Below are 18,187 nucleotides of genomic sequence, written 5' to 3'. Positions count from 1 at the left end.
GAAAAGTGCTATATATGTCGTAGCACATCAAAGAAGGACTCTGGGTGTTATTCAGGTTTGTTGGCAAACAAAAAAAAAGCAAACAATTGGGCAAACCCATGTTGCACTGCAGGTAGGGCAGATGTAACATGTGCAGAGAGATTTAGATTTGGGTAGGTTATATTGTCTCTGTGCAGGGTAAATACTGGCTGCTTTATTTTTACACTGCAATTTAGATTTCAGTTTGAACACACCCCACTCAAATCTAACTCTCTCCGCACACCTTACATCTACCCAACCTGCAGTACAACATGGCTTTGCCCAGTTGCTTGCTTTTTTGGTTTGCAAGCCAACCTGAATAACCCCCAAATATCGGTAAATAAAACGGCAGCTAAAACTCCCAATGTCTTAACTTACACTGAGCAGTGGTACGTTGTCTGTAACCCCTGCCATTCTTAAATTCTCAACGAATTGATCAATTTTCCTGCCAGTGAAATTCAAGTGCTCCGAGCTCTATTGCAGCTTTTTCCCAAACTGTGTGCCGCAGTACCCTGGGGCACCATAACCCACTTACAAAGGTGCTGTGCTCGAGTTATCCGATCCGAAATCAAATGACTTGTGCAGACAAATTTTTAGGCTGGCTTTAGCCATAGCAGCTGTAACTCATGTAGCACTGCATATGGCCAAATTTCCTTATCGCATGACATATTTGAATGTGATGAAATCCCTTTTTTATTGTGCGGTAATGATCATCCTGCAGTTTTTACATACTGAGACAATCAAGCATTTATTTCATTAAAGCTAGTCTTTGCACCCATTTATCACCGCATTTCACATAGAAATACAGGATATTAAAGAACAACAGAACCAAATTAATCTAAGACAGCTATTTGGTTACCTGATAGCATTAAGGAAGCGCTAATGGCATCACAAATTAATTGAGACTATTCGTACAGACATGGGGCCTGATTCAAATGTGGGTGGAGGAGGCATTGCTGCTGCTTAGTGGAAGCAATAATGCCACTGTAATAATGCCCAGGGTCGGACTGGCCCCCAGGGGTACAGGGGAAACCACTGGTGGGCCCCACTGCCTGAGGGCCCACTCCTACCTCTAGGGATCAGGTTCCAGACTGTGCACTTGTATTATACATGGTAGATATGTTGCATTACACTGCACAAGTCTATTGTGTATTTCCAGCCTCTGTGGGGGTTGATCACACCCCCTTTGTAGGCTGACCACACCCCTAAGTATGGGCCCCTATCACTGCATTCCCCCGGAGGGCCCTTCATGACCCAGTTCGACACTGATAATGCCAGTGTAATAATGCCACTGTATAGGTCGTTGGTACATCCTCATCTAGAATACTGTGTTCAGTTCTGGAGGCCATATCTTCAGAAGGATAGTAATACATTAGAGACTGTACAAAGAAGGGCAACTAAAATGGTGCATGGCCTACATCACGAAACATACCCAGAAAGACTAAAAAAATCTCAATATGTGTAGTTTGGAGCAGAGAAGGGACAGGGGGGTCATGATAGAAACTTTCACATATATATCAAGGGTTTTAACAAAATCCAGGAGGGAAACATTCAAGAGAAGTATTAGAACACAAGGACATGCACTGAGACTGGAGGGGGGGAGGTTCATGGGAAAACTGAAGAAAAATTACTTCACAGAAAGGGTAGTGGACAAGTGTAATAACCTCCCATCAGAGGTGGTAGAGGATAAGACAGTGAGCAATTTAAAACATACACGGGATAGACACAAGGCTATCCTTACAAAGAAATAAGGATCAAATAAGGTTTGAGATAAAAATACGGTAAAAAACAAAAAAAGGGGCAGACTTGATTGGCCAAGTGGTTCTTATCTGCCATCAAATTCTATGTTTCTATGTTTCTAAGCAGCAGCGATGCACTAGTATGGTAATGCAGCAGGAGGCATCTGATAATAGTAGTCGCCTGCGACACCATAGGCAGGCTGCGTGACCAGTAGAGTAACACAAGGCGGCCACCGCAGCTCCCACCAAGAGGCCAGGAAATATCCATCGGAAGATGTAGATCCTGGCCTCGACACTCCCCCTCCGGTGACACACCTGCATTTTGGGAAGCTGAGACCATTGCTGCCCCCCAAATGACTGCAGACTGTCAATCATTTGATGTCTGCAGCTGTAGTTTGTCCAATGACGCAGGACCCACACTGCACACATACACAAAGTACTGAACATTTATTTCCTTGATGTAGCAAAGAACAGATATCTATAAGGGGTCCCACAACTGGTTAATGCATTTCCAAACGAGAGCTTCATTCTGAAGATCAAACAACTTTCTAAGCAAATCTGAGAAAAACTATCAAAATAAGCACCAAACAATGGAAGAATATAAGGAGATTTCAAAGCCTTTTAATATCCCCACAATGCTGTCAAGTCGGATGACAACTTGGAAGAGATAGGGGAAACCCATGTGATTTTCAAGAGTCTGGGCGCTTTATGGGAGGATAGAAAAAGAACACCATTTGTGACCAGACAGTTCCGTACGAGAGCCCTCACCGCTTTGCGTCCTGTCTCCAGTCACAGAATGGAGATTTAGGTCACACAGGACCTGGCCAATTAGGGGATTCCCGCTTACTATCAGTAATCGCCTGTTACTGACTCCACCCACTGTGCAGTGGGCGGGTACTACGCTGCCACCACCAGTCTCCTTGTAGCCGTGGCGTCTGGAACCACGGTTCTGCTCTGTATGCGTCGACACGCTGTCTTACCACCCCTGTGTGGTGTTGACGAATCCCCAATCGTCGCTTGCCTAAGCACAGCACGGTAGCAGGTGGAAGGCGGAGCTTGGAGATGCTGGGTGTACCCTGGACAGCCGGAAAACGGAGCTAGGTTTCGCCTAGCCCTGCAGGTCACAAGATGAAGCGATCGTCTTGAGGCAGAAGATGTTTTATTTGCAGAATACAGTCTTCAAAAAGACTCAGCAATACAGGAAGATGTTTACAGCAGAGAAAATAATACACTTTTGAGGCTCGCAGGTCTCCTTTTTATGTCCATTATCCACACAGTACCACAGGGGGTAAGTCCGCCCTGTGGTTTACAACTAATCACTGTTTACCCATGTGCTGTTCATGCCTTGGTCACATGCACAGCTACCATTGTCCTCTATGGACATTGGGGAGTGGTCACTCTCCTTTGACCGTCCCATCCTGGAGGATTGGAATCCGCCCCGGTGACATCCAGTCTGGGCTGGGGGAAGTTTTCCCACCTAAACTTACTTCAAAGAATCTTCCCGGGACCTAGCCCACTATCTGCAGCCTGGATTCGGGCTCCAGAGATGGGCAGCCTAGATCCCCGGTTAGGGTTTCCTGCTCACCAAAGGCGATCCCTATGGAGCTCCAGAAAACCACTCAGCTTGTTGGGAAGCTGAGCTGCTCCTCTCTCTACCCCGTGGTACTTCCATGTGAGAGGCTAGAGGGGAAGGCATTCCATTTTGGGGGAAAAGGACTGGAGGAATCCAGCAGCCTGCACAGCAATGGATTCCCCCCTCCTGGGATACAACAACCAGTAAGTGCATTTTTACAGGCTCCACATACCCAGGCACGGCAGTGCCTCATCATACTATATGTGTGTGTGTGTGTGTGTGTGTGTGTATATATATATATAAAATCACGACAGCACTCAAAGCCTATGTATATAAAGCAAAAAATGGTGGTGCAAGGCAGCAATAAATATAAAACACTCCGATTTTAATGCTTTCTAGTATTGTTACCTTGTTACCCTGTATCATGATTTACAGACGTACTACCACCATGATATTGGCTGTTTGTTTTCAAACTGTTGTGTATGCTCTGTATTGAAAACCTTCTTTAATAAAATCTCTTCAGTTAAAAAAAAAATATATAAAACACTCACTTCTCTAGCGATGCAGAAAAAGTAGACAAGCCAGCACTCACGTGTAGATGAAAGAAAAGCAGGATTTATTCCTTAACCCTTAGCCCCTGAGGAAGACCAGTCGGTTGAAACAGCTGTCGGGCTGTGTTTGCTGTATTTGCTGTACTTCACCATGCCGTTTGGTTAAGAAATAAATCCTGCTTTTCTTTCATCTACACGTTGAGTGCTGGCTTGTCTTCTTTTTCTGCATCGCTGGGGAAGTGCGTGTTTTATATATATATATATATTTATACACATATACACACACACACATTGTTTTTTTAAATACATTGCCGTTTTGCTTTCATTGTACCCATCAGTCAGCGCTGGGCTTCCTGGGCCCTGCAGCCTGGCTGCTAGGGCTCTCTCAGTGCTGGAGGTATGGGGGCTGGCTTGGCCCATCCTCAGGCCTGCCTGTTCACCGCCGGTCACTGGGGCCCAGGGAGCGGGCTCTCCCTGTCCCCCCAGTGCGGCACTCATTTGTTGGCTCGGGGCGCTCATCCCGGCCGCGGCGGCCCTGTGCCTCTGGAGCATAGCTCCCGGTCCCCAGCATCCAGTTACCTACACACACCTCCGCCGCTAGGGAGCCGGCTAGGCCGGTCCCCCGTGAGTGGCGCACCCGAGCAGCCCTGGACGCTCGTCCCGGCTGCTGCGGCTGGCCATCTCTGTAGTGCTGAGGTGCCGGGCAGCACACACTGAGCGCTGCAGTAGGAGCTGATCTCCAAACTGCAGTGGCTCTGCCTTCACCCCCGGCGCAAACACACAGCTCGGCGCGCCGGGGGGCGCACACAAAAAATACACTGTAAAAATTTTAAACACTCGGCGCCTAGCACCTTTACAGTTTTAAAGATGGCGCCTAGTGCCCAGGTAAATTTAAAAGTGGCGCCAAGCGCCTATTGTCCATGGAATGGCGCCGGGCAGCTGAGGGCTAACCCCTTCAGTGTCACGGCCGCCATTGTCCGCGTGGCAGGGGGGTCTCCAGCCACACCGTTGTTGAGGAAAGTGAACATGAAGCTTGTCTACAGCTTGCCAGAGTGTATGTGGGAGACTGTCATGCCAATGGGAGGAAGAATCTATGGTCTGATGAGGACTTTTGGCCAAAGGTTCAATCCAAGTAATACGGTACATACACACTTTCCGAGAAAATGAGTGACGTCGAAGTGTGTATGCCGTTGCTGATTAGCGTTAACGACCCTCGCTGTCGGCCGCGCAGGCAGCTCAATTAGGACTCGCGTCCAAGAGCTGCCTGCACGGCCCAGCCGCTCCGTGATGTCACTGTGCGATATGGTCGTCATATCGCTCAGTGTGCACGCCCTGCCGCTGACCGACCTGGGAGGGGAAACACTAGGCGAAGTCGCTCACAGAGCACCTCGCCTAGTATGTACCCACCTTTAGAACAATGGGGGTAAATAATTACGTCATTGTTGTCTGTTTTTTTTTTTTATAAGGATTTAATCATTTGTGTTTTAATTCATCAACATTACAGAGCATTTTGTGTTGTTCAGTGGTAAGAATTCCTGAATAAAATAATCTTAATTGTATGATTTATGAAAATGAAATGTGAAAACAGGGTAAATGTGTTTAAACCACAGCAACCTTGACTTTCGGCATTATTCTGCAGTCAGATTAATTCCTGTGATCTCTCTTCTCTTGTTGAGAGTAAATGGAGAGCATGAGGTGGATTCTGAGCTGCATGCAAAGTGGCTGTAGTTGTAGGCAACTGAAGATTTACTACCCAGTGCTGTCAAGAGGTCTGCCACGCCTTGGGAAATTTTGGGGGTGTGGCCTAACCGAGAGGTGTGACCACGCCCCTTTAGGAAAAATGGGTGAAAATTATTTGTGCAGCACTACATGACTATCAGGCATGGTGCCTTGAGACTATCAGCCAGGGGCAATTCGAGGGGGGTGCACAATCATAGTGAATGCTTACCCCCTTCCCGCATAGGCAGAGGCCTTTCTGTCCTCACTGCATCACTGTGTGCTGGGCTGAGAAGAAGAGAGCTCCTGTTGCTGCTGCCTGGTAAGGAGGGGAAGGGGGCCAAGGAGTGGCACAGACCTGGGCCCCTCCATCAGGACTGAGCAATTATTACCCGCTCCCATACCCTCTCGGCGGCGCTACCTAATGCTAATGGGAGAATCCGTAGGGCTAATGTGGTGGTTGATGCATGTGCACGTGGAAACCTGTGCCGCCCATGGATTTTACACCAGCAGCCACAACTGTCACCATTAGTGTGTGCACTTGCACCTGACCTATGCTAGGTGAAGAGATATGTCAGAAACAACCTACCCTTCCCCATATGGATGGCTCAGAATTGACACTCTCACAAGACAGAGCGGTTACTTGCTAATGCATTGTCGACGGGGAAGTTTCCGCCCCAAAAGGCCCGATTTCACAAAAATAGTCGGCCATGTTTCATATGACTCAGAATAAGACGGACATACATAAAAATGAGTACATTTACGTCTGTGTTGTATGCAGAAGCTGGTTACGTCCATGTGCAAAGATACGACCGACTCATAAATCAGATAAGAAACTGTTTTTTTGGTACAGGAGTAAAAGGGGTTAAAAGTGAAACAATAGTGGACAAGATTGTCTAGCACATAGATCTGATTCCAGTACAGCTTTCTGTGAGTCGCCAGAATTATAGTACAACAGGTGTAGAAGTGTGTATGGCCAACAGGTGTGACATAATGTGTGTGTGAAGTTCTGGTCTGCCTGTGTGAGCAGCAGTGAGTTGCGTCACTTGAAACCAGACACATATGATGGACACATACAGTAATATGTTGCAAAATAACCAAACTCAATGCAGTAATAATATAGATGCATGTAATGCAAAACAACGTAAACATTGGCTCAGATATAAAGATTTGGAGGGCAAACTAGGTGTTCTCTCCTTCCCCAAAACAAGACATACACCCATCAGCCATAACATTAAAACCATCTACTAATACTAGGTCACCACTTGTGCCGCCAATACAGCTTTGACCCGTCGAAGCATGGAATCCACAAGAGTTCTTAAGGTGTCCTGTGGTACCTAGCACTAAGATGTTAGCAGCAGGCAAGTGCTCCATGGCTTGCACTTGTTTTTCCAGCATATCCCACAGATGCACACCTTCAATCCCTCATCATGTTCCTCAAACCATTTCTGAACAATTTTCTCAGTGTGTCAGGGCGCATTATCCCGCTGAAAGAGGACACTGCCATCAGGGAGTACCACTGCCATGTAGGGGTGTACTTGGTCTGCAATAATGTTTAGGCAGGTGGTACGTGTCAAAGTAACATCTGCATGAATGGCACAACCCAAGGTTTCCCAGCAGAACATTATCCAGAGTATCACATTGCCTTCTTCTCATAGTGCATTCTGGTGCCACCTCTACGCTGCGTAAGCAAAATACACCTGGCCATTCACGTAATCTAAAAGAAAAAGTGAATTGTCAGACCATGCCACCTTCTTCCATTGCTTCTTGGTCCAGTTATGACACTCATGCGCCCATTGTAGAGTCTTTTGGCGGTAAACAGGGGTCAGCATGGGCACTATGGGTCTGATTCAGAATTGTACGCTATTCAGTAGCATAACGGTGAACAATTAATAGTCACAAAGAACATAATCCATGGTTTTCAATCAGCAGTCTGAAAACAATGCTATATCAGCCTGAGTATGTGTTAGAAACCATCAGGGTTCCCTGCTCGATGGAAATGTTTTTTTCATTCGATGCCAGGATTGTGATTGTTGTCACTATTGAAGGCATCTTTCCGATGATCACCCAGCTGTGCATTACTAGACATCTGATGGCGCTTTCCACACCGGAAGAGACATCAGCAGCACCTTTGCACTGGTGTTGACTGTGCCTATACACCAAATATGCATCAATAGCTACATGCTATCGCAAGACATGTTGCTATTGTGGCATTGCTGCCGCTAATCGCTGGCCTTCCCTAATTAAATCTTAATAGTGGCAGGACTTTGGGTTTAATAGATCTGCAATGTTGGGACATTTTTAGACAGTCCAGGTGGTTGACTTTGATGAACCTGCCACACACACAGTACATATTCTGTACCTCCTGGCCAGGTGACATGTCAGAGACATACTGACACCTTGGAAATCTTGATTGTTCCCTTATATATGTTCGAGCTCAGTAGGACACGCATAATATAGATACAGAGTTACATATCTGCAAGCTATTGCAGACAGCACATCTTCTGCTGACCAACAATGACAGATTACCAGTATGCATGCGTGTAGCCTATGCACAAATGCATGAAATGCATGCAGCTTATGTATAGATGCATGTAAGGTGTGTATTATTATTAAATTTTATGTATAAGGCAGAACCATACATACAGCACACATTAGAATACACAGTACACAGAACTTAACATTACCATGACAGAGAAACTAAAACAAAGCACAGGTAACAAGTAGCAATACAGATCTCAGTACACACTACAGCTGAGATGAAAGGAAGCAAAGGATTAGTCAGCACACTACTAGGGGCAGGTAGGGTAGATGCTAGAATCAAGTGGGCTAAAGGACCGCTGACGTCAGGGTTGATGCTAGATTCAAGTGGCCTAAGGGACCTTTTACGTCAGGGGGAGGAGCCACGACACAAGGGTGAGGAGCTAGGCCAGCTGGATAGTTCCTCCACTATCCACGCCACCAACTATTACCTTTAGTAATCAGGTGGCGAGCGGAGCGAGCCACCGAGCCCCGAAGCGTGGTGAGCGAAGCGAGCCCGCGAGGGTACTTTTCAGGGGTACCCTGTTCGGCCATAGCTCCTCCCCCTGGTGACGCGTCTTCTCCCCTAGTGACGTTAAAAGGTCCCTTCTCCCACTCCAATTTAGAACCAACCCTGACGTCTGGGTGAGGAGCCACGTCACCATGTGGAGAAGCTAGGCCAGCGGAATAGTTCTGTCACTATTCACGCCACCAATTACTCCCTTTCGCTCGCCACCGTGCCCGAAGTGTGGCAAATGAAGCGAGCCCACATTTAAGGTACCCTGTTTGGGCATGGCTCCTCCCCCTGGTGACGTCAGAGGTCCTTTCTCCAACTTGATTCTAGACATAACCGGGCAGGTAGCCGCTGGAAGAGATGAACAGTAATGAGCGAAAGGAGATGCAGGCATAGACATTCGCTTCATAGGAGAGAGCTGTAATTGAAGTGTAAGAATTGGGGGCTGTGAGAACAGGAGGGAAGAGGGCCCTGCTCCAAGGAGCTCACAATCTAGAGGGTGCCTACGTATAAGTGCATGCAAGGTGTGTTGCCCACGTATAGGGGCATGCAAGGTGTGTAGCCCACGTATAGGTGCATGCAAGGTGTGTAGCCCACGTATAGGGGCATGCAAGGTGTGTAGCCCACGTATAGGGGCATGCAAGGTGTGTAGCCCACGTATAGGGGCATGCAAGGTGTGTAGCCCACGTATAGGGGCATGCAAGGTGTGTAGCCCACTTATAGGGGCATGCAACGTGTGTAGCCCACGTATAGGTGCATGCAAGGTGTGTAGCCCACGTATAGGTGCATGCAAGGTGTGTAGCCCACGTATAGGGGCATGCAAGGTGTGTAGCCCACGTATAGGGGCATGCAAGGTGTGTAGCCCACGTATAGGGGCATGCAAGGTGTGTAGCCCACGTATAGGGGCATGCCAGGTGTGTAGCCCACGTATAGGGGCATGCAAGGTGTGTAGCCTACGTATAGGTGCATGCAAGGTGTGTAGCCTACGTATAGGTGCATGCAAGGTGTGTAGCCTACGTATAGGTGCATGCATGGTGTGTAACCTACGTATAGGTGCATGCAAGGTGTGTAACCTACGTATAGGTGCATGCAAGGTGTGTAACCTACGTATAGGTGCATGCATGGTGTGTAACCTACGTATAGGTGCATGCAAGGTGTGTAACCTACGTATAGGGGCATGCAAGGTGTGTAACCTACGTATAGGTGCATGCAAGGTGTGTAACCTACGTATAGGGGCATGCAAGGTGTGTAACCTACGTATAGGGGCATGCAAGGTGTGTAACCTACGTATAGGGGCATGCAAGGCGTGTAACCTACGTATAGGGGCATGCAAGGCGTGTAACCTACGTATAGGGGCATGCAAGGCGTGTAACCTACGTATAGGGGCATGCAAGGCGTGTAGCCCACGTATAGGGGCATGCAACGTGTGTAGCCCACGTATAGGGGCATGCAACGTGTGTAGCCCACGTATAGGGGCATGCAACGTGTGTAGCCCACGTATAGGGGCATGCAACGTGTGTAGCCCACGTATAGGGGCATGCAACGTGTGTAGCCCACGTATAGGTGCATGCATGGTGTGTAGCCCACGTATAGGGGCATGCATGGTGTGTAGCCAACGTATAGGGGCATGCAAGGTGTGTAGCCTATGTATAGGTGCATGCATGGTGTGTAGCCCATGTATAGGGGCATGCTAGGTGTGTAGCCTATGTATAGGGGCATGCATGGTGTGTAGCCCACGTATAGGGGCATGCAAGGTGTGTAGCCTATAGGTGCATGCATGGTGTGTAGCCCACGTATAGGGGCATGCATGGTGTGTAACCTACGTATAGGTGCATGCAAGGTGTGTAACCTACGTATAGGTGCATGCAAGGTGTGTAACCTACGTATAGGTGCATGCATGGTGTGTAACCTACGTATAGGTGCATGCAAGGTGTGTAACCTACGTATAGGGGCATGCAAGGTGTGTAACCTACGTATAGGGGCATGCAAGGTGTGTAACCTACGTATAGGGGCATGCAAGGTGTGTAACCTACGTATAGGGGCATGCAAGGTGTGTAACCTACGTATAGGGGCATGCAAGGTGTGTAACCTACGTATAGGGGCATGCAAGGTGTGTAACCTACGTATAGGGGCATGCAAGGCGTGTAACCTACGTATAGGGGCATGCAACGTGTGTAGCCCACGTATAAGGGCATGCAACGTGTGTAGCCCACGTATAGGGGCATGCAACGTGTGTAGCCCACGTATAGGTGCATGCATGGTGTGTAGCCCACGTATAGGGGCATGCATGGTGTGTAGCCAACGTATAGGGGCATGCAAGGTGTGTAGCCTATGTATAGGTGCATGCATGGTGTGTAGCCAACGTATAGGGGCATGCAAGGTGTGTAGCCTATGTATAGGTGCATGCATGGTGTGTAGCCCATGTATAGGGGCATGCTAGGTGTGTAGCCTATGTATAGGTGCATGCATGGTGTGTAGCCCACGTATAGGGGCATGCAAGGTGTGTAGCCCACGTATAGGGGCATGCAAGGTGTGTAGCCTATAGGTGCATGCATGGTGTGTAGCCCACGTATAGGGGCATGCATGGTGTGTAACCTACGTATAGGTGCATGCAAGGTGTGTAGCCCACGTATAGGAGCATGCAAGGTATAATATATATATATATATATATATATATGTGTGTGTGTGTGTGTGTGTAGTATGCATGCATGTACGTATCACGGAGCGAATTTTCACGTTACCGTGCATACAGCCCCCGTGCATAGAGCCCGATGATGATGTGATGAATTATGTCTTGGTGCCGGAACAGACTCCCAGCTAAGGGGAACGGCTTACCGAGTGACGTCACCAGACGTGTCTGCGTCACGAGGCAGTCCGGGAGGGGGAGGAGCGGAGTCATGTGACTCAGGTTGCCTTTGTGACGTCCGTTCACGGGTTCCGCGCATGCGCAGTGAGCTGTCAAGCGGGAGGCGGCGAACGAGGCCGGTTACCCAGAGTGCCCCGTGGACTTCACCGGGCCCGGGGGGTCGAAAGATGGCGGCCGTCAGTAATGTGACTGGGCGGAGGTTATAGAACAGATAGGTGCTGCTTTCCCGGGGGTCGGGTAACGAGGCCGCACCGCCCCCCCCCCCCCCTCCCTCTATCCTCTCTTCCCGACCGGAGCTGGTTCCCCTCGTAACCCATCTCCCTGGCACCCGGATCACCGGAGCCCCCCCGGGCCAGTCACCAGATGGAGGATCTCCCGGCGGCCGGCGGGATGGCTGCATCAGCAAGGCCACAGATCGGGGGTCCCGGCCAGGCCCAGCCACAGGGAGTCCCCCTGGAGCAGGGCTGTGAGCTCCCGGCCCGGCCGCCTCAGTACACTATCCCGGGGATCCTGCACTACATCCAGCACGAGTGGGCTCGCTTCGAGATGGAGAGAGCGCACTGGGAAGTGGAGAGGGCCGAGCTGCAGGTGAGAGGGCAGGCCTGGGCCAGGACGGGGGGTCCTGTCCCCCAATGTATATACAGCTATGTAATCATCTGCATGGCAGGACACTCTGGGGGAGGCCATCTTAGTCAGACACACCAAGGGTGGCATGTGCCAGGTGTGCCCTTACCTAGTGCTCAGCCACCTCTACTGGGCACAGTAATCCTGACTGTCTCCTGTCCCTGACACCGAGCTCCTGTGCCCTCGCTTTCCCTGCATGTCAGGTAGGTGACCTTGGGTGCATTGCTCTCTGCGCATTGGTGCTAGGTACAGGTGTGACAGGACACCAGGGTACACGCCAGAGTCACTGGGTGTATTACTTCTTGTGCATCGGTGCTAAGTACAGGTGTGACAGGACACCAGGGTACACGCCGGAGTTATTGTATACATTGCTCCCTGTGTATCGGTGCTAGGTACAGGTGTGACAGGACACCAGGGTACACGCCGGAGTTATTGTATACATTGCTCCCTGTGTATCGGTGCTAGGTACTGGTGTGACAGAACACCAGGGTACACGCCGGAGTTATTGTATACATTGCTCCCTGTGCATCGGTGCTAGGTACAGGTGTGACAGGACACCAGGGTACACGCCGGAGTTATTGTATACATTGCTCCCTGTGTATCAGTGCTAGGTACAGGTGTGACAGGACACCAGGGTACACGCCGGAGTTATTGTATACTTAGCTTCCTGTGCATTGGTGCTAGGTACAGGTATGACAGGACATCAGGGTACACAATGGAGTCACTGGTTGATGCTAGGTACAGGTGTGTCAGGACACCAGGGTACACGCCGGAGCTACTGGGTGCATTACTTCCTGTGCATCGGTGCTACGTACAGGTGTGACAGGACACCAGGGTACACAATGGAGTCACTGGTTGATGCTAGGTACAGGTGTTGCAGGACACCAGGGTACACAATGGAGTCACTGGTCGGTGCTAGGTACGGGTGTGACAGGACACCAGGGTACACGCCGGAGCTACAGGGTTCATTACTTCCTGTGCATCGGTGCTAGGTACAGGTGTGGCAGGACACCAGGGTACACAATGGAGACACTGGTCGCTGCTAGGTACAGGTGTGGCAAGACTCCAGGGTATACGCCAGAGTTACTGGATGATTTCCCAAACGCTGCTTTCATAAATCCCTTCCCTTATGTACAACAGTGTCATGGCGTCATACTGTCGCACGTGTTCTGTGTGTTGAATCTAAAAACAGACTTCAGTCCTCTGATGTGGTGTGTTATTTCTTTGCTTGTTTCATGGACATGGAATATGTCATACATACAATATATGTTCCAAGACAACTTATTTATTGTCATCAGGCGAGTATGAGGTCACACATTTGTTGAGTTGAGTCATTGGGCGGCCGAGTTGTTTATCAGATATCCCGCTGCAGGTAGCACCACAGCAGATCAATACATTAATTTCATTAAGTGCCAGTTGTGTATTAAATAGTCCCAGAGACAACATTTCAGAGATGATGCATTAGACATACTCGTTCTACTAAATAATGTTACTGAATTAGATCATTGCCTTTATGCTGGGAGATTGATAGAAAGTATTCTATCAACACAATAAGCACCTGCTTTGTGTGTGTGCATATAATAAAACAAATATACACCTATAAAAATGATTTTCCGACATATCATTTTGCTGCCTGGCAGAGTTGAGATGAACCAGTTGCAAAGTGAATTATTTTACTATTTGATCACTTACAGATGTGTCTACGTACACCTATCCTCATGTTGTGCCCAATAACCCCAGACATTGGGACTTAGCCAGGAAATGTGACTTTTTATTTTAATATGCATCTTAATCTGCTACATTATACCAAAATACTAAACCTAAATATGTAGTACACTATTGGCGAAGTAAGATGCATAATTCAGGAAAAACTACTCGAGCAGTGGCATCGCTAATCCATGGCAGAGCGTCTAAGTCGTGCCAGGTGTTTCACAACATATGGCATAAAAAGGATAGATGTGTAAGGACACATCTGTACCGATACCGTTTTCTCTGTGCATATATTGCTAGAACCTTTAGGGGGAATTCAGTTGTTTTTTTTTGCTTCCGTCAAAAGGGACAGGTGCTATTCAGTTGTTTTTGGGCATCCATCGCTTATCACACAGTCACTCTTTTGGGCACCTTGACTGCAGTGCACCCAGTAGTTTGCACAGGTAAAGTTGCTTAACTGTGGTAATCCAGGTGCATTTGGGCCCAAGATTGTGGCACTCGTTCCCAGCGGCACAAACAATTTAATAGCTTCCATCACTTTAGATGGGGGTTATGGATGCAAGAAATCGTTGATTTTCCCCCTTATAATATGACGGCATGCTCTGTATAGGTGGTATAGTATCAGCAGCCTCATGATCACCACTATTAACAAACATCTGACAGAAAACACTTACAGCGCTCTCCTGGCGCACCAGTCACAACATACTGTTCAGACTTGCTGTGTGCCGCTTCCTCTTTTGACAAGGAAATCCTGCAGTGTTACCAAGGACAGGAGAGTCTGTATCCTTTCTGCTAATGCTGTCAGATCCATGTAAACTGAGTCTTTTAGGATCCGTTTCCTTAGATCCAGTCCTTTGGTCTTCCCTTCTGTAATAATACATATCAAGGTTTCCTAAGTTTAAAAAAAACAAATTAATTCAAATAAAAATTCCCAAATATTTACTTGTATTAACACTTGTATCAGATGTATTATTTTGGGGGATATATTTAATTCTCAGTCTTTCTGGCAGTATTTTTTTATTTTTTAAAGGGCAACAATATTATTTACACTTAATACCACTACCCTTTTAAATCCTACAGGCTGACCCGTCGAAAAGCAGCAGCTTTGGAATGTCGCTGCTTAGTAAATATAACCCTTGCTCTCACTGTATTTAGGAGAAGTGGCTGATTATATTTAAAAGGGATAGATAACATGCAACTAATTAGAGATTTACCTTCATTGTCTAACATTTACTGCATTCATCAGAGTTGTTTCAAGTTTCTGTACTCTAGCTTTTGTTGAATTTCAATGTTGTATCAAAATAGTATAACCAAACATTGTTACAGTTAATATATAAATTAGAAGTGTTGTAGAAACAATGTAGATGTTTCACGTTGCCTGCTATCTTTATTATTATTATTATTATTATTATTATTATTATTATGCCGCAGTGCTTTACAGAGACTATTTGCCCATTCACATCAGTCCCTGCCCTAGTGGAGCTTACAATCTATATTCCTTACCACATGTGTATGCACACGCACGCGCGCTAAGGCTAATTTTGTTGGAAGCCAACTAACCTACCAGTATAATTTTGTATTATGGGAGGAAACCAGAGTACCCGGGGGAAACCCACGCAAGTACGGGGAGAATATACAAAATCCACACAGTTACAGCCATGGTGGGAATTAAACCCATGACCTCAGTGCTTGTAGGCAGTATTGCTAACCATTACATCATCCTTGATTACCCACACACTTCACTCACTCCTTATTTATACCAGCATATGCAGCAAAAATGTAAAAAGTGGTGTTTGGAAAACAATGGTATCTTCATTCCGTGGACGAATTCAGTTTAATGCAATGTGCCATTCCCATAGAGGTATGAGGAAAAAGTTGTCCGATATGTATGCAGCCGGGAATAGGCACGGTGCCCGTTGGTATATTACTTTCACTTCAATACCCCCACCTGAATGTGATTGCGTTTGTGAGCATCAGTGTTACATGTGTAAAGTTTATGTGCTTTAATGGAATCTAGATTTTCTACAGTCATTCTTGTAAACTCATGTTTGTTAGTCTTGTCCATGGAGGAACCAATTGTTACTAGTGTACAGCTCAGTATAATTTCTATCTGGTCACTTTTAATAGCAGTGTCAGTAGCTGGTTACGTGGCCCTACAAGCGTATCCAGTCACTAACCATACATAGTTTTTCTCTGTACAGTATGTTAATTACGCCAACACTGTTTCAGCTCTGAAAAGTGCATGCTGTATGAGTTGCGTTATTTTCCTCCTGATAACTACTGAAAGTCTAGACCAGTGGTAGCCAACGGTGGCTCTTGAGCCACATGTGGCTCTTTCTTTATTCAAATGTGGCTCCCAACACTCAAAGTCATGTGACCACAAGAGATCTGTAAGATGGTATGCTCTCTTTCCATATTTCATGTTGTGACTGCAGTAGTAACCGATCTTAATCTATTTTGTTTACATAAAGATTTACTTACAGGGCACTGAAATATTTTTATTATATTGTATGTTATAGGGGGTTTTTTCTTTGCAGAAAAGATTATCTTTAAAAGATCCTTCATCCTCCTTTTAAAAACACTGATTTTACCTGGACTTTCCGTTAGCCTTGTAAGCTGACGATTGTTATTTAGAAAGCCGAAAGAGTAACGGTTGATATGTAGACTAGAAAGGAAGATTTTATATATCTATTTGTAAGTGATATGCAGACCTGTATTAATGTGTGTATGATGTTGAGTTGGAAAATGGAAAACTATTTTATTTGGAGACGTCTGTGTGCAGGCATATAGTGTTTAGTTCTTAGTGGTTTCCAGTACAAGAGATACCTCTGTCTAAAAATTAAAATGTTTCAAATTGAGGGGGGCTATTAGGCCAGTTACCCAGACTTGGTATGTGCAAGAGAAACAACATCCTGTGCTAAGATGTCACATACAGTACTACTTCTGATTGGTATATAAATGGTTAAATAATGTAATGTAAATGAGAGAGATACTGAGCACTTCAGCGTCTATCAAATATTCAAAATTGTAAAATGCGCTTTGTATGTTAAGCCTTATTTCACACCTGCAGGTAGCAGCCACCTGTATACAGTCTACACCTATAGTCACTTCACACCTGCAGGTAGCAGCCACCTGTATACAGCCTACACCTATAGTCACTTCACACCTGCAGGTAGCTGCCACCTGTATATAGTCTACACCTATAGTCACTTCACACCTGCAGGTAGCAGCCACCTGTATATAGTCTACACCTATAGTCGGTTCACACCTGCAGGTAGCAGCCACCTGTATATAGTCTACACCTATAGTCACTTCACACCTGCAGGTAGCAGCCACTTGTATACAGCTTACACCTATAGTCACTTCACACCTGCAGGTAGCAGCCACCTATATACAGTCTACACCTATAGTCACTTCACACCTGCAGGTAGCAGCCACCTGTATATAGTCTACACCTATAGTCAGTTCACACCTGCAGGTAGCAGCCACCTGTATACAGCCTACACCTATAGTCACTTCACACCTGCAGGTAGCAGCCACCTGTATATAGTCTACACCTATAGTCACTTCACACCTGCAGGTAGCAGCCACCTGTATATAGTCTACACCTATAGTCACTTCACACCTGCAGGTAGCAGCCACCTGTATATAGTCTACACCTATAGTCACTTCACACCTGCAGGTAGCAGCCACCTGTATATAGTCTACACCTATAGTCACTTCACACCTGCAGGTAGCAGCCACCTGTATATAGTCTACACCTATAGTCACTTCACACCTGCAGGTAGCAGCCACCTGTATATAGTCTACACCTATAGTCACTTCACACCTGCAGGTAGCAGCCACCTGTATACAGTAGTCACTTCACACCTGCAGGTAACAGCCACCTGTATACAGTTTACACCTATAGTCGCTTCACACCTGCAGGTAGCAGCCACCTGTATACAGCCTACACCTATAGTCACTTCACACCTGCAGGTAGCAGCCACCTGTATATAGCCTACACCTATAGTCACTTCACACCTGCAGGTAGCAGCCACCTGTATACAGTCTACACCTATAGTCACTTCACACCTGCAGGTAGCAGCCACCTGTATACAGTCTACACCTATAGTCACTTCACACCTGCAGGTAGCAGCCACCTGTATACAGTCTACACCTATAGTCACTTCACACCTGCAGGTAGCAGCCACCTGTATATAGTCTACACCTATAGTCACTTCACACCTGCAGGTAGCAGCCACCTGTATACAGTCTACACCTATAGTCACTTCACACCTGCAGGTAGCAGCCACCTGTATACAGTAGTCACTTCACACCTGCAGGTAGCAGCCACCTGTATACAGTTTACACCTA

The 18,187-nt window shown here is 47.1% G+C and overlaps 2 protein-coding genes across 5 annotated transcripts in view; one reads left to right on the top strand and one right to left on the bottom strand.

The window, feature by feature from the left end:
* AP4S1 (adaptor related protein complex 4 subunit sigma 1) overlaps positions 1-11,550 on the bottom strand; it is a 32,049-nt gene extending 20,499 nt beyond the window's left edge. For 2 of the 3 annotated variants that reach the window (XM_063947462.1, XM_063947460.1), the window contains exon 1: positions 11,373-11,458. The gene's annotated coding sequence lies outside the window, so the exon portion shown is untranslated. The other variant, XM_063947461.1, reaches the window with a different exon arrangement.
* Positions 11,551-11,580: 30 nt separating this feature from the next.
* STRN3 (striatin 3) overlaps positions 11,581-18,187 on the top strand; it is a 131,837-nt gene continuing 125,230 nt past the window's right edge. The window contains exon 1 of one of the 2 annotated variants that reach the window (XM_063947458.1): positions 11,581-12,085. In XM_063947458.1, coding sequence (XP_063803528.1) covers positions 11,861-12,085 — 225 coding nt within the window. In that variant the 5' untranslated portion in view covers positions 11,581-11,860. The remainder of the gene's footprint in view (positions 12,086-18,187) is intronic. The other variant, XM_063947459.1, reaches the window with a different exon arrangement.

The sequence above is a fragment of the Pseudophryne corroboree genome, chromosome 12 (genome assembly GCF_028390025.1).
Source record: "Pseudophryne corroboree isolate aPseCor3 chromosome 12, aPseCor3.hap2, whole genome shotgun sequence".
Lineage (NCBI taxonomy): Eukaryota > Metazoa > Chordata > Amphibia > Anura > Myobatrachidae > Pseudophryne > Pseudophryne corroboree.
This window is presented reverse-complemented; position numbering and strand designations above follow the sequence as displayed.